This window comes from Bombina bombina, chromosome 5 (genome assembly GCF_027579735.1).
Source record: "Bombina bombina isolate aBomBom1 chromosome 5, aBomBom1.pri, whole genome shotgun sequence".
Taxonomy (NCBI): Eukaryota; Metazoa; Chordata; class Amphibia; order Anura; family Bombinatoridae; genus Bombina; species Bombina bombina.
In genome coordinates, this window is record NC_069503.1 from 1,007,413,720 (window position 1) to 1,007,431,372 (window position 17,653).

The 17,653-nt window shown below is 42.4% G+C and overlaps 1 protein-coding gene across 1 annotated transcript in view; it reads right to left on the bottom strand.

Annotated features, from left to right (window-relative positions):
- RNF19A (ring finger protein 19A, RBR E3 ubiquitin protein ligase) overlaps positions 1-17,653 on the bottom strand; it is a 340,911-nt gene that overhangs the window by 37,301 nt on the left and 285,957 nt on the right. Inside the window, 2 exon segments of the mRNA XM_053715246.1 lie at positions 6,413-6,574; positions 7,358-7,472. Coding sequence (XP_053571221.1) covers positions 6,413-6,574; positions 7,358-7,472 — 277 coding nt within the window.

Here is a 17,653-nt window from a genome sequence, read left to right on the forward strand (position 1 = left end):
ATAACTGTGCAAGCAATGAGTGGACTGAAACAATGTGAATTACCAAGTGAAATTAAATGTAAACATTTATAATTTTAAAAAAGAATTATTCCCTCACCTTACTTCAGTTTTTTGCAAATAACAGATACATTTTTTGGAGACCAATTTCCTGCATAAACTGTAGCTCACAAATTAGCTGTTAGTATCACAATGGCCTGAAGGCACTTGGCAAACCCAGGCTCCAAAATGTTCTCCATGAAAGGAACAATGAGTTTTTGTTCTCACCGTAGACGGATATTGTTTTTTCCCCCATTAGGGACAAACAGGTTTACAAACAAATGTGTGCAGAGCATATGTCACTTCATATCTGCAGGCGTGCTGCTGTATTCCCAATATATTTAATAGTACAAAGTCAACATTATTTAATGTTACGATAAACGGTTCTAGCTCCAAACACACACAATATTTTATTGCACCCCAAGCGCCTGTGTGTTTCTACTCTACTAGGGATATTCTTATTTCTTAGAGTCCTGTACAGAAAATATTACTTCAAGTGGACCAAACCAAAAGTACCTGTTTCTAGAAGCAGTTGAAGTGTTAACTAAAGTCAAAATTAAACTCATGATTCAGCATGCAATTTTATTACACTTTCCAATTTTCTTGCACACTCTGAGGCACTTTGATGAACATGTGCAGCAATTCACAGTGTATACGTATATGCATTTTGTAATTGGCTGATGGTTGTCACATGATGCAGAGGAAGCAACATGGGACTTTGACATTTCCCAGAAAAAAACAACTATTTGAGAGTGCTTTAGCATTGTCTTTTTACTTAATCCTACTATATTTAATTGTCCTTTAATTCACTGCAATGCAAAATACAGAATATATGCCCAATCAAATTACTATTTCTGAGACATGACAATCAAAACCTGTACAAAACATAATTTATGCTTACCTGATAAATTTATTTCTCTTGTGGTGTATCCAGTCCACGGATCATCCATTACTTGTGGGATATTCTCCTTCCCAACAGGAAGCTGCAAGAGGATCACCCACAGCAGAGCTTTCTATATAGCTCCTCCCCTTCCTGCCACCTCCAGTCATTCAACCAAAGACAAGCAAGAGAAAGGAGAAACTATAGGGTGCAGTGGTGACTGTAGTTTAACAAATAAAATATACCTGCCTTAAAATGACAGGGCGGGCCGTGGACTGGATACACCACAAGAGAAATAAATTTATCAGCTAAGCATAAATTATGTTTTCTCTTGTAAGGTGTATCCAGTCCACGGATCATCCATTACTTGTGGGATACCAATACCAAAGCTAAAGTACACGGATGAAGGGAGGGACAAGGCAGGTACTTAAACGGAAGGTACCACTGCCTGTAAAACCTTTCTCCCAAAAATAGCCTCCGAAGAAGCAAAAGTATCATATTTATAAAACTTTGAAAAAGTATGAAGCGAAGACCAAGTCGCCGCCTTGCAAATCTGTTCAACAGAAGCCTCATTTTTAAAAGCCCATGTGGAAGCCACAGCTCTAGTAGAATGAGCTGCAATCCTTTCAGGAGGCTGCTGGCCAGCAGTCTCATAAGCTAAGCGTATTATACTTCTTAGCCAAAACGAAAGAAGTTGCGGAAGCCTTTTGGCCTCTCCTCTGTCTAGAGTAGACAACAAACAAAGCAGATGTTTGACGAAAATCTTAAGTAGCTTGTAAATAAAACTTTAAAAGCACGAACCACGTCAAGATTGTGTAATAGACGTTCCTTCTTTGAAGAAGGATTAGGACACAATGACGGAACAACAATCTCCTGATTGATATTCTTATTAGATACCACCTTAGGTAAAAACCCAGGTTTGGTACGCAAAACTACCTTATCTGCATGGAAGATCAGATAAGGGGAATCACACTGTAAGGCAGATAACTCGGAAACTCTACGAGCCGAGGAAATAGCTACCGAAAACAGAACTTTCCAAGATAAAAGCTTGATAACTATGGAATGAAGAGGTTCAAACGGAACCCCTTGGAGAACTTTAAGAACCAAATTTAAACTCCACGGTGGAGCAACTGGTTTAAACACAGGCTTGATTCTAACTAAAGCCTGACAAAACGCCTGAAATATCCGCCAGAGGCTTGTGCAAAAGAATAGACAGAGCAGAAATCTGTCCCTTTAAGGAACTAGCTGACAATCCCTTTTCCAATCCTTCTTGGAGAAAAGATAATATCCTGGGAATCCTGACTTTAGTCCATGAGTAACCCTTGGATTTAAACCAATAAAGATATTTACGCCATATCATATGATAGATTTTCCTGGTAACAGGCTTTCGTGCCTGAATTAAGGTATCAATAACTGACTCGGAGAAGCCACGGTTTGATAAAATCAAGCGTTCAATCTCCAGGCAGTCAGTCTCAGAGAAATTAGATTTGGATGGTTGAAAGGACCCTGAAGTAGAAGGTCCTGTCTCAGAGGCAGAGTCCATGGTGGAAGGGATGACATGTCCACCAGATCTGCATACTAAGTCCTGCGTGGCCACGCAGGTGCTATCAAAATCACTGATGCTCTCTCCTGCTTGATTTTGGCAATCAGACGAGGGAGCAGAGGAAACGGTAGAAACACATAAGCCAGGTTGAAGGACCAAGGCGCTGCTAGAGCATCTATCAACGTTGCCTTGGGATCCCTGGACCTGGATTCGTAACAAGGAAGTTTGGCGTTCTGGCGAGACGCCATGAGATCCAGTTCTGGTTTGCCCCAACGTTGAACCAATTGTGCAAACACCTCCGGATGGAGTTCCCACTCCCCCGGATGAAAAGTCTGTCGACTTAGAAAATCCGCCTCCCAGTTCTCTACACCTGGGATATGGATAGCTGATAGGTGGCAAGAGTGAATCTCTGCCCAACGAATTATCTTTGAAACGTCCAACATCGCTAGGGAACTCCTTGTTCCCCCTTGATGGTTGATGTAAGCCACAGTCGTGATGTTGTCCGACTGAAATCTGATGAACCTCATTGTCGCTAGCTGAGGCCAAGCCTGAAGAGCATTGAATATCGCTCTCAGTTCCAGAATGTTTATTGGAAGGAGGGTCTCCTCCTGAGTCCACGATCCCTGAGCCTTCAGTGAGTTCCAGACTGCCCCCCAGCCTAGAAGGCTGGCATCTGTCGTTACTATTGTCCAATCTGGCCTGCGAAAGGTCATACCTTTGGACAGATGGACCCGAGATAGCCACCAGAGAAGAGAATCCCTGGTCTCTTGATTCAGATTTAGTAGAGGGGACAAATCTGTGTAATCCCCATTCTACTGACTGAGTATGCAGAGTTACAGCGGTCTGAGATGTAGGCAGGCAAACGGCACTATGTCCATTGCCGCTACCATTAAGCCGATTACTTCCATACACTGAGCCACCGAAGGGCGAGAAGTAGAATAAAGAACACGGCAAGAATTTAGAGGTTTTGATAACCTGGTCTCTGTCAGGTAAATCCTCATTTCTACAGAATCTATCAGAGTTCCCAGAAAGGAAACTCTCGTGAGAGGGGATAGAGAACTCTTCTCTTTGTTCACTTTCCACCTGTGCGACCTCAGAAATGCCAGAACTATGTCCGTATGAGACTTGGCAATTTGGAAATTTGACGCCTGTATCAGAATGTCGTCTAAATAAGGGGCCACTGCTATGCCCCGCGGCCTTAGGACCGCCAGAAGTGACCCCAGAACCTTCGTAAAGATTCTTGGAGCTGTAGCTAACCCAAAGGGAAGAGCTACAAACTGGTAATGCCTGTCCAGGAAGGCAAACCTGAGAAACCGATGATGATCTTTGTGTATCGGAATGTGAAGATAAGAATCCTTTAAATCCACTGTAGTCATGTATTGACCCTCCTGGATCATAGGTAGGATGGTACGAATAGTCTCCATCTTGAATGATGGGACCCTGAGAAATTTGTTTAGGATCTTGAGATCTAAGATTGGTCTGAAGGTTCCCTCCTTCTTGGGAACCACAAACAGATTTGAATAGAAGCCTTGTCCCTGTTCCTCCTTTGGAACTAGGTGGATCACTCCCATAACTTGGAGGGCTTGAACACAATGTAAGAATGCCTCTCTCTTTATCTGGTTTGCAGATAATTGTGAAAGGTGAAAACTCCCTTTTGGAGGGGAAGCTTTGAAGTCCAGAAGATATCCCTGGGATACAATTTCCAACGCCCAGGGATCCTGGACATCTCTTGCCCAAGCCTGGGCGAAGAGAGAAAGTCTGCCCCCTACTAGATCCGTTACCGGATCGGGGGCCAATCCTTCATGCTGTCTTAGAGGCAGCAGCAGGCTTTTTGGCCTGCTTACCTTTGTTCCAAGCCTGGTTAGGTCTCCAGACCGACTTGGACTGGGCAAAAGTTCCCTCTTGTTTTGTATTAGAGGAAGTTGATGCCGCGCTCGTTTTAAAGTTTCGAAAGGCACGAAAATTAGTCTGTTTGGTCCTTGATTTATTAGACCTGTCCTGAAGGAGGGCATGTCCTTTCCCTCCCGTGATATCAGAAATGATCTCCTTCAAACCAGGCCCGAATAGGGTCTGCCCTTGAAGGGAATATTAAGAAGCTTAGACTTTGAAGTAACGTCAGCTGACCATGATTTAAGCCATAGCGCCCTACGCGCCTGAATAGCGAAACCAGAATTCTTAGCCGTTAGTTTAGTCAAATGAACTGGCTAGCTTAAGTGCTCTAAGCTTGTCAAGTATATCGTCCAATGGGGTCTCTACCTGTAAAAAAAAGCCGCCGCAGCAGTGACTGGGGCGATGCATGCAAGAAGTTGTAGAATAAAACCTTGTTGAATAAACATTTTCTTAAGGTAACCCTCTAACTTTTTATCCATTGGATCTAAGAAAGCACAACTGTCCTCGACGGGGATAGTAGTACGCTTAGCTAGGGTAGAAACTGCTCCCTCCACCTTAGGGACCGTTTGCCATAAGTCCTGTGTGGCGGCATCTATTGGAAACAATTTCTTAAAAATAGGAGGGGGAGAGAACGGTACACCTGGTCTATCCCATTCCTTAGTAATAATTTCTGAAAACCTTTTAGTTATTGGAAAAACATCAGTGAAAACAGGCACTGCATAGTATTTATCCAATCTGCACAATTTCTCTGGCACTGCAATGGTGTCACAGTCATTCAGAGTAGCTAAAACCTCCCTGAGCAACACGCGGAGGTATTCAAGCTTAAATTTAAATGTTGCTATATCAGAATCAGGTTGAATCATCTTCCCCGAGTCAGAAAGAGCTGGAGGTGGCAGGAAGGGGAGGAGCTATATAGACAGCTCTGCTGTGGGTGATCCTCTTGCAGCTTCCTGTTGGGAAGGAGAATATCCCACAAGTAATGGATGATCCGTGGACTGGATACACCTTACAAGAGAAATTATTATTTTTCCCTATTTTATAAATTTTTCTTTTAATATTTTCTTCAGTTTTAGTCATTTTATTAACTACATTTTTGAGACTCAATTAACAGGATATTTAATGCATTTGAAAGACATTTTATTATAGTTAAAAAAATGACAATGTATAGTAAATATATTTAGCCCACTTTTTCCTCTAATTTACCTACGAACACTGTTCTTTTTCTACTACTCCCCAAACAAGATGCATTAACATTACCTTATATAATAAGGTAGGGTGCTGTTTGACTGAAAATTCTGGGCTTTCTAATCCCTGTGGAATTGCAGATACTGCTATATTTAACACGTAACACATAACTATCCTAATTGGAAACTTAGGTTACAACATGGTGCGTATTCCTTTATGAAGACTAACTTTAAATACTGAAAATAAGGTGTATAACAACTAATATATATCTTTTTAAAAAAATAAAAATAAATTTGTATATTATGAGGCTAATCTTTGCATTGATTATTCTGCCTAGAATTTATTAAGTGCTTAATTAACATTTAAAGGGACATTATACACTAGATTTTTCTTTGCATTAATGTTTTCTAGATGATCCATTGATACAGGCCATCTGGGAGTTTTTTGTAACAATGTATAGTTTTGCTTATTTTTTTTTTTATAATATTGTGCTAGTTTTCAGACTCCTAACCATGCCCCACAGTGTCAGATGTATACATGCGTTTACAGATTCCTGCTGGCTCCTTTTAGTCTAATCTGTTTTTTCATATGCAGGGAGGGAGGGGGGAGAATATCTGCACCCAGCCCCTATCACTGGGTGTTACAGCTAATCTCATCAACAGTGCTAAACTTGAAGCTTCTAAGTAAATTTTTAAAAGGTTTTATACTGGATATTTAGATCAGTGTCTGTGCATATTCTTCTTTATAGTAGTGTCTATTACATGCAGTTATTTAAAAAATGATTTATACTGTCCCTTTAAGGATTAATCTGGGGGTGCTACTGAGGGGCTCTGCTGCCTACATCAAACAACGGAAGAGGAGGCTATAGGAAAACTCACCTGCAGCTGTATTTGGTCCTCCAACATTGATGTCATTTTCATCATCAAATTCAATCCGCACTCCTTTGCCATTTCCTGCTGACACTCCACAACCTCCACTTCTACACAATGAGATGGGGACTACTCCATAGACATAGGCCAGCATTATAGGGACCCCAATACCTGGAGAAAATTACAATTGTAAGCCATAGATCTCACTGGGCTTTGAGAATGTACAAACATACTGCAAGGAAATCACTATTACAGAGCCTTATTCAAATAATGAATGCATTTTAAGAAGAGTTGTACAGCAATGAGGCATAACATGTAACCAAAAAAAAATGTGCTCTATTCTTATTCTCATTTAATATTGCCAATTATTTAGGTACAAGTGCCATTTGCCCTCAAAGCTGTTGTATTTGTTAGTGACTAGCCAACAATTAAATTACCATTACAGGGATAAAGTGACATGCTCTAATTCATTGGTTGCACAAAACCTGCTTGTGCAATGATAAATGTGGGCAGCCAGGATATTGCTAAATGGTGCCCATAATCTCTATGGTTCAGGCAGTGTCCAAGGATACTCCCAGAAACTGAATTATGTTCAACTCATGTTATTTTACTATTCAGTTTAAGGAAGTTTACTGTGAAATCTTATGAGATCAAAGCAATTCAAGACCTCAGCACTGCTGATGCTGATTGGCTATTGAGTTTGTGTATTATTTTTTTTTCAACTTGCAGCTTTACAGCAGCTCTAACTGTTCACAGAGCACTTTCTCTGGTGAGCTGAAGAAATTTTGAGGTAAAATTATCTTCGCATTTTTACATAGAGATGTTCAGGTGATATTTTCATGCCAGGTTTTTATAGTTATGCTGCATCCCTTTAAGTGATTTAGCATTGGAGTATTATGTCCCTTTAACTTGCAGCAACATAAAACAAAGAAATCTGGGAGAACTGGTCCTTACCTACAGTTACAGCAGCAACAACTGGAGATACAATAACGGATAACGTGACACCCCCTGCTATAGCAAGATTTCTCTTGTGCTTTGAAATATCTTTACCTTCATAGCGATTGTGAATCTGGGTGAAAGAAAACATTGTCATAAAAAAAAGAGTTGTATATATTAAGAGCAATACAATTTAACAAGTTAATGTATATATGGAGATCAGAAGTGGCCCAAATTATACTAATAAAATAATTAACTCAAGGCTACTTATCGTCTTTAAAGTGACATTCTAGTGTAATAAAATGTTCAATCTTAAAGAAAATAACTATGTTGGAACTATGTTTAAAAAGGGTTCAGAAACCTGCCCCACATAATTCTACACAATGATTCCTTGATTGCTGGACTTATTATTATAATCATCATTTATTTACACAGCGTTGCAAAATTCCATAGCGCTTTGCACAAAAATAGAGGTACAAAGATTTGTGGTAATATACAAAAAAAGACTAAACAAAACAAGTTACACATAGCACAGGGCCCTGCTCTAGAGAGCTTACAATCTACAGGTTGAGTTGAGGCAGTTCAAGATTTATTTTGGCTAGGATGAAAAACAGATGAGAGATGGTAAAGCCTCACTAAATAGGTGGGTTTATATTTGTCCCGAATTCCTCCAAGAGATGCCCTTCAACTGCAAATCGTTGTATCCTTTGTTAACTGAATTACAATTTTAGCTGTCCATACCAAAACTGCTTGAATATTACTGACCACTAGATTTATTCATTCATATATATCCCTTATACCAGCTGAACAAAAACATAAATTATGCTTACCTGAAAATTTCATTTTCTTCTGTGGGAAAGAGTCCACAGCCGCATTCATTACTTTTGGGAAATAAAAACCTGGCCACCAGGAGGAGGCAAAGACACCCCAGCCAAAGGCTTAAATACTTCTCCCACTTCCCTCATCCCCCAGTCATTCTGCCGAGGAACAAGGAACAGTAGAAGAAATATCAGGGTGAAAAGGTGCCAGAAGAATACAACTAAGACGCCCCACATAAAAAAACGGGCAGGGGGCTGTGGACTCTTTCCTACGGAAGAATATGAAATTATCGTGCAAGCATAATTTATGTTTTTCTTTCTAATGGGAAAGAGTCCACAGCCGCATTCATTACTTTTGGGAAAACCATACCCAAGCTAAAGAGGACACTGGATGCCAAAACAGGAGGGTACAATAGGCGGCCCATTCTGAGAGCACCAAGCCTGAAACTACTACCCAACAAAACCCCCGCTTTGTCCGAAGCAGAGAAAACTTTAAAAAGGAAAGGCCCCAAGGACACTGACCAGCAGATAGTCCAGAGCCTTACTAGAGCCAACAGTCCTCCAAGACACACCGTAGCCCAACAGTCAGTCCCTCACCCCTCACTAAAGAGAGGTACACCAGCCTAAACTCCCCAAGGGATAGGGCAAGGAAGAACCGAAGGGAAACCGAAAGGTCACCACAAAATCCATAAAAGGAAAACCCACAATAGCGAGCCAAGCTCACAAAGATCCAAATGGATCCTGACAGACAAGGGGAGGCTACGCCCAGACCTAACAGAAACCAGAGGTTTAGGACCGGGCATATAAACAGAGAAACCCTTCTCTCAACATCGTGCAAAACACCGAAAGACAACTGAAGACGGAATCCTCACATCGTCAGAACTAAGAATACTAAAGCTTGTAAACCCAGGGGGATAGCTACAATGCCAACCTAGATCCTGAAGATGACAACGCATCTCAGAACCCACTCCTAACCGGGCCAGCCAAAACATCAGTAGGTCTTGAAAACAGAACAGAAGAACCCCAAAACCAGCCCAAAAACGAGCAGAAGAATGGCCACAGCCATCCCAACAGAGTACGGGTGCCAACCCGACTCCTTAGAAACAGACAAGGCCGTAGACCCAAAGGAATCCAACAAAAGGCCCCCCATAGTCTCGACATGGAGCCAGCAAGACTCCAGATGGAACGTAACAACCCAGAGAAAAAACATAATTTATGCTTACCTGATAAATTTATTTCTCTTGTAGTGTATCCAGTCCACGGATCATCCATTACTTATGGAATATATTCTCCTTCCCAACAGGAAGCTGCAAGAGTCCACCCACAGCAAAGCTGCTATATAGCTCCTCCCCTAACTGCCATATTCAGTCATTCGACCGAAAACATGCAGAGAAAGGAAAAACCACAGGGTGCAGTGGTGACTGTAGTTCAAATGAAAAAATTACCTGCCTTAAAGTGACAGGGCGGGCCGTGGACTGGATACACTACAAGAGAAATAAATTTATCAGGTAAGCATAAATGATGTTTTCTCTTGTTAAGTGTATCCAGTCCACGGATCATCCATTACTTATGGAATACCAATACCAAAGCTAAAGTACACGGATGATGGGAGGGACAAGGCAGGTACTTAAACGGAAGTTACCACTGCCTGTAAAAAACCCTTTCTCCCAAAAATAGCCTCCGAAGAAGCAAGGTATCAAATTTGTTAAATTTGAAAAGTATGAAGCGCAGACCAAGACTCCGTCTTGTAAATCTGTTCAACAGAAGCCACATTTAAAAAAGGCCCAAGTGAAAACCACAGCTCTAGTAGAATGAGCTGTAATCCCTTCAGGAGGCTGCTGTCCAGCAGTCTCATAAGCTAAATGAATTATGCTTTTTAACCAAAAAGACAGAGAGGCTGCTGAAGTCTTTTGACCTCTCCTCTGTCCAGAATAGACAACAAACAAAGTGAACGTTTGATGAAAACTGTAGTAGCTTGTAAGTAAAACTTTAAAGCACAAACCACGTCCAATATTGTGTAATAGACGTTCCTTCTTTGAGGAAGGATTAGGATACAAGCATGGAACAACTATCTCTTGAGTGATGTACTTGTTAGATACCACCTTAGGAAAAAACCCAGGTTGGTACGCAGGACTACCTTATCCGTACGAAGGACCAGATAAGGAGAATCACATTGTAACACAGATAACTTGGAGACTCTACGAGTCGAGGAATTAGCTACCCAAAAGGAACTTTCCAAGATAAAGATTGATATCTATGGAACAAAAAAGGTTCAAACGGAACTTCTTGAAGAACCTTAAGAATCAGGTTTAAGCTCCATGGCGGAGCAACAGTTTTAAACACAGGCTTGGATCTAACCAAAGCCTGACCAAATGCCTGAACGTCTAGAATACCTGCCAGACGCTTGTGCAAAAAAATAGACAGAGTAAAAATCTGTCCCCTTTTAAGGAATTAGCTGACAACCCTTTTCTCAAAAACATCTTGGAGAAAAGATAATATCCTGGGAATCCAGACTTTACTCCATGAGTAACCCTTGGATTCATAACAATCAGATATTTACACCATATCCATGTTCAATTTTCCTAGAGACAGGCTTTCATGTCTGTATTAAGGTATCAATGACTGACTCGGAGAAGCCATGCTTTGATAACATCAAGCGTTCAGTCTCCAGGCAGTCCATCTCAGATTGATTCTATTTAGATGGTTGAAAGGACCCTGAGGTAGAGGGACCTGTCTCAGAAGCAGAGACCGTGATGGAAAGGATGACATGTCCACCAGATCTGCATACCAGGTCCTGCGTGGCTACGCAGGCGCTGTCAAAAACACCAAAGCCCTCTCCTGCTTGGTCTTGACCTCCGGAGGAAATCCCACTCCCCCGGAAGAAAAGTCTGACGACTTAGAAAATGCACCTCCCAGTTCTCAACACCTGGGATATGGATAGCTGATAGACAAGAGTGAGTCTCTGTCCAGTGAATTATTGTAAGACTTCTAACATCGCTAGGGAACTTCTGTTCCCCCTTGATGGCTGATGTAAGCCACAGTCGTGTATATTGTCCGACTGAGTATGATGTACCTCAGAGTTGCTAACTGAGGCCAAGTCTGAAGAGCATGGAATATCACTCCCAGTTCCAGAATATTTATTAGAAGGAGGGTCTCCTCCTAAGTCCACTATCCATGAGCCTTCAGGGAGTTCCAGACTGCATCCCAACCTAAAAGGCTGGCATCTATTGTAACAATTGTCCCATCTGACCTGCGGAAGGTCATACCCTTGGACAGATGGACCCGACATAGTCGCCAGAGAAGAGAATCTCTGGTCTCTTGGTCCAGGTTTAACAGGGGAACAAATCTGTGTAATCCCCGTTCCTCTGACTGAGCATGCATAGTTGCAGCGGTCTGAAATGTAGACGTGCAAACGGTACTATGTCCCTTGCCGCTACCATTAAGCCGATTTCATTCATGTACTGAGCCACCGAAGGGCGCGGATGGGATGAAAAAACACGGCAGAAATTTAGAAACTTTGACAACCTGGACTCCGTCAGGTAAATTTTCATTTCTACAGAATCTATCAGAGTCCCTAGGAGGGAAACCCTTGAGATTGGGGATAGAGAACTCTTTCCTTGTTCACTTTCCACCCATGTGATCTCAGAAATGCCAGTACTACGTCCGTATGAGACTGGGCAATTTGGATGTTTGACGCCTGTATCAGGATGTCGTCTAAATAAGGGGCCACTTCTATGCCCCGTGGTCTAAGGACCGCCAAAGCGACCCCAGAACCTCCATAAAGATTCTTGGGGCTGTAGATATCCCAAAGGAAAGAGCTACAAACTGGTAATGCCTGTCTAGAAAGGCAAACCTGAAAAACGATGGTGATCTTTATGCATCACAATGTGAGGATAAGCATCCTTCAAATCCATTGTAGTCCTCTATTGACTCTCCTGGATCAGAGTTAAGATGGTACGAATAGTTTCCATCTTAAATGACGGAATTCTGAGGAATTTGTTTAAGATCTTTAGATCCAAAATAGGTCTGAAGGTTCCCTCTCCTTGGGAACCACAAACAGATTTGAGTAAAAACTCTGTCCCTGTTCCTCTCTTGGAACTGAATGGATCTCGTACACAATGTAAGAATGCCTCCTTCTTTATCTGGTTTGCAGATAATTGTGAAAGGCGAAATCTCCCCTTTTTTTGGGGGGGAATCTTTGAAATCCAGAAGATATCTCTGGGATATAAATTCCAATGCCTAGGGATCCTGGGCATCTCTTGCCCACGCCTGGACGAAGAATGAAAGTCTGCCCCCTATAGGATCCGTTACCGGATAGGGGTCCGTTCCTTCATGCTGCCTTAGAGGCAGCAGCAGGCTCCTTGGCCTGCTTATCTTTGTTCCAGGTCCAATTGTCTCCAGACCGCCTTGGACTGAGCAAAAATTCCCTCTTGTTTTGCCTTAGAGGAAGAGGATGCCACACCTGCCCTGAAGTTTTTAAAAGGCACGAAAATTAGACTTTTTTTTTTTTTTCCCCCCTTGATTTGGACCTATCCTGAGGAAGGGCATGACCTTTTCCTCCAGTGATATAAGCAATAATCTCCTTCAAACCAGGCCCGAATAGGGTCTGCCCCTTGAAGGGAAGTTAAGTAGCTTATTTATTAAAGTCACAACAGCTGACCATGATATAAGCCATAGCGCTCTGCGCGCCAGTATAGTAAAAAACAGAATTCTTAGCCGTTAGTCTAGTCAAATGAACAAGGCATCAGAAAACAAAGGAATTGGCTAGCATAAGCTTGTCAAATATATTCATCCAATGGAGTCGCTTAACTGTAAAGCCTCATCAAGAGACTCAACCCAGAACGCCGCAGCAGCAGTGACAGAAGCAATGTATGCAAGGGGCTGCAGGATAAAACCCTGTTGAATAAACATTTTTTATCCATTGGATCTAAAAAGCACAACTGTCCTCGTCAGAGGTAGTGGTACGCTTAGCTAGAGTAGAAACTCTTCTCTCCACCTTAGGAACTGTCTGCCAGAAGTCCCGTGTGGTGGTAACTATTAGAAAACATTCTTCTAAAAAATAGGAGGGGAAGAGAACGGCACACCTGGTCTATCCCATTCCTTATTAAAAATTTTTTTAGTAAACCTCTTTAGGTATTGGAAAAACATCAGTACACACCGGCACTGCATATTATTTATCCAGTCTACACAATTTCTCTGGCCCTGCGATTGTACACATTCATTCAGAGCAGCCAAAGCCTCCCTGAGCAACAAGTGGAGGTTCTCAAGCATAAATTTTAAATGTAGAAATATCAGAATCAGGTTAAATCATCTTCCCTGAGTCAAAAAAAAAAATCACCCACAGACTAAGCATATTGTGAGGTAGTATCATACATGGTTCTTAAAGCGTCTGTATGCTCTGTATCTACCCCCAGAGCTAACTGCTTTCCTTTAATTTCAGGTAGTCTGACTAATACTGCTGCCAGAATATTATTCACCACCTTTGCCATGTCTTGTAAAATAAACGCTATGGGCGCCCTTGATGTACTTGGCGCCATTTGAGCGTGAGTCCCTGAAGCGGGAGTTGAAGGGTCTGACACGTGGGGAGAGTTAGTCGGCATAACTTTCCCCTCTACAGAATCCCCTGGTAAAAGAAACGCTATGGGTGCCCTTGATGTACTTGGCGCCATTTGAGCGTGAGTCCCTAAAGCGGGAGTCAAAAGGTCCGACACGTGGGGAGAGTTAGTCGGCATAACTACCCCCACGACAGAATCCTCTGGTGATAATGTTTTTAAAGACAAAAAATGATCTTTATTGTTTAACATGAAATCAGTACATCTGGTACACATTCTAAGATGGGGTTCCACCATGGCTTTAAAACATAATGAACACAGAGCTTCCTCTATGTTAGACATGTTAGAACAGACTAATAATGAGACTAGTAAGCTTGGAAAACACTTTAAATCAAGTTAACAAGCAAATATATAAAACGTTACTGTGCCTTTAAGAGAAACAAATTTTGTCAAAATTTGAAAAACAGTGAAAAAAAAGGCAGTAAAACAAACGAAATTTTTACAGTACATGTAATAAGGTAACAGAGCATTGCACCCACTTGCAAATGGATGATTAACCCCTTAATGCAAAAAACAGATTAAAAAAAAAAAAAATGACAGACGTTTTTAAAAACAGACACAACAAACTGCCACAGCCAACAGTGGGAAGCTTCAGTTAACTGTTTCTATGCCAAATTTAAGCCAGCCATGTGGAAAAAACTTAGGCCCCAATAAGTTTTATCACCAAACATATGTTAAAAAACGATTAAACATGCCAGCAAACGTTTTAAAACACATTTTTACAAGAGTATGTATCTCTATTAATAAGCCTGATACCAGTCGCTTTTACTGCATTTAAGGCTATACCAACATTACAGTGTTATCACCAATGTACGTTAAAAAACGATTAAACATGCCAGCAAACGTTTTAAAACACATTTTTATAAGAGTATGTATCTCTATTAATAAGCCTGATACCAGTCGCTATCGCTGCATTTAAGGCTTTACTTACATTACTTCGGTATCAGCAGTATTTTCTTAGTCAATTCCATTCCTAGAAAAATATTTTACTGCACATACCTTATCTGCAGGAAAACCTGCACGCCATTCCCCCTCTGAAGTATCTCACTCCTCAGAATGTGTGAGAACAGCAAGTGGATCTTAGTTACGTCTGCTAAGATCATAGAAAAACGCAGGCAGATTCTTCTTCCAAATACTGCCTGAGATAAACAGCACACTCCGGTGCCATTTAAAAATAACAAACTTTTGATTGAAGAATAAACTAAGTAGAAAGCACCACAGACTCTCACGACCTCCTATCTATGTTGAGGCTTGCAAGAGAATGACTGAATATGGCAGTTAGGGGAGGAGCTATATAGCAGCTTTGCTGTGGGTGGACTCTTGCAGCTTCCTGTTGGGAAGGAGAATATATTCCATAAGTAATGGATGATCCGTGGACTGGATACACTTAACAAGAGAAACACCCCTCTCTGAAAGGTTAACTCCAGTTCCAACCTCCTGATCCAAGAGAATCCCTAGAAAAAGGACCACACCTCCCATAAGGAGGAGAATAAGCCCGCCACCCTAAGAAAAAGGATGGGGCCAAAAAGGCAGAGCACCTGCCCACAAGACACAAAGCCAAAAGAGATCAATCTCCAATGCAGATGAACTTGGAAGGATCCCCCCTAAGGAATTAGCTTGCCAACAAACATCCAATGTGCAATAGCTGCAGCAGAGACACTGCAAACCCATTCACCTGCACAGCAGGTTACCACAGCAAGGTTACCACAGCAAGCTGACCAAGGAAAACCGACCATAAAGGCATAAATCCAGCCCAATGAGCATCAGCACTCAGACAACCTGGCCAACGTGACCAGGTCAATTAGTCCAAGTAAAAGGACATAGCCCAAGTTCCCAGGAACTGGAGAACCCCGAGCCAGCCCTAGAGCCAAAAAAGTCCGGCAACAACTCCACAAAGGAAAACACTGAGCGAAGCCTCAGCAACTGGAAGCACCAGGGAGAAAACAGATCAGAGCCCCCAATTGTTTAATTAAACAATATCCGGAAACTTAACACCCCGTCTGATATAAAAAAAACAGACCACAGGGAGATATCAATGCAATATCCAGATCAACCCGGATAACGAGATAACTCGCAAGTCCCGACCCAAGGAAGAGACCACCCCTTGCCAAAGTACAATGCTCCAAAAGGCGTTAAAAGTCGTACAACAACACTAGAGCCTATAGACTCTCAAACAGCCGCAGAACAACAAGCAAGGGGATACCCCGAAGCCAAAATCACTCGAGCAAAGGCTGGTCTCTGCATAACCTCCATACAATCAGAAGATCATAGAGAGAAAAGGACGCACAGCATCCCCAGCTCTGAGCAGAGCCCCAGGAGACCACGCTCAGTGCCCCTAACAGGGAACAACCATATCACGGAGGGGGAACCCAGGTCCCTAAGAGGAGACCTAACTCACATGGAGACAACAGAGGAAGACCAAAAGGTCTCATAAAAAACAGCTAGACAGTACATAGTCAATGTGCAATAGCTGCAGCTGGTCACATTCTGCAACCCAACCGCTGCAAGGCAGCTGAACTACCCAATAAACTACTAGCTGCTGAGAACTAAGTCCAGAAGGACAATTCCCAGGGCCTCAAAAGAAAAAAGGCCAAACCGCCCAACTCGGCGGCAAGAGGACACAAGCCCACCAACCCTCCACTACATGGGAAGAAGCTCTAGGGTCTGACAACCCCAGACACAAGAGAGAGAGAGAGAGACGCAGCGGAACACCACTGCCATAGTCATCCAAATTGAAGGCTATAAGGACTGAGACAATCCCTCCTGCCTCACGGACCCACCGGTCCTCTAGAATGCTTAGTGGAACACAGAGAATAACATGAGCACTCTGCGCCTCTACCAGACCAGCCAAGCAGAGCGACGCCATGTGTCCAAACAGCTACCAGACAGAACTGAACCCAAACAGGACCAGCTTGCAATCCGGGTCCTAACCGTCAAGCCGCATAAATCCTCCCTCAGAGGGGAAGAATGAAAACAGACAGGACATCCTATGGGATAAAAATAAAATACAAGGCAACCCGTAGGTTCACACACAAAAAGAAACAGGCCTACCGCAGGACCAGCCAAACGGAGCCCTGATCTTCCAAAAAAAAAATGGAAAAGATCTCAATACATGGACAATCAGGCGATTACATCATCCCCACATGTCTAATGAGGTGCGCCATTTAAAGAGCAGACCGCAAAGGCGCGCAATTCTGTAACAAAAGGCACAACACTCCGGGACAGTCGCACCCGCAAGGAACTGTACAGTTCAAGGTGGAATACTGGGACAACCGGAGCAGGGAAGGGAAGGCACCACCCTGTCCTCAAACTCTATTCCTTTTAGGAAATAAAAGTTCATCAGGCAATATGACGCTTAGCAGGGCGAGGTAAAGCATTAAAGCTGCAGACACCGCCGTATGAACTGCGCAGTAACGTCTGGAGAAAAAAAGGCTCCCTCCAGATAGAGGAGCAGCAATGCTACGGGAAAACTGCATGTGTATAGAGATAACAATGTAGGGTACGTACCTCACGGAACGACAACTCCTCCGAGGTGGACGGCTTTGTGATATCAAACACGCTTGATATTATCACTTTATAAAGGCATATGGAACATAATTAAGAAGGGAAACTAGGGCCTCCTCCTTTAGGAATAGAGGGAGTGCCCTCTAAAGAAACCAAATCCTCTATCACTAGTGCAACCTTTTTTTTTTTTTTTTTAAATAAAATAATGGCACCTTTATATGGCTCCTCTCTGATAGTCCCGAAGGAGGGAATAAATCGCATAGTGCACAATGCAGGACCGTCCCTGCTATGAGAGAAACGCTTGATTCTATAAAGATAAAAGGCACCACACTGTAACCCTATCTTCTGTGTTAACATTATATAATAAAAAATGAAACGAT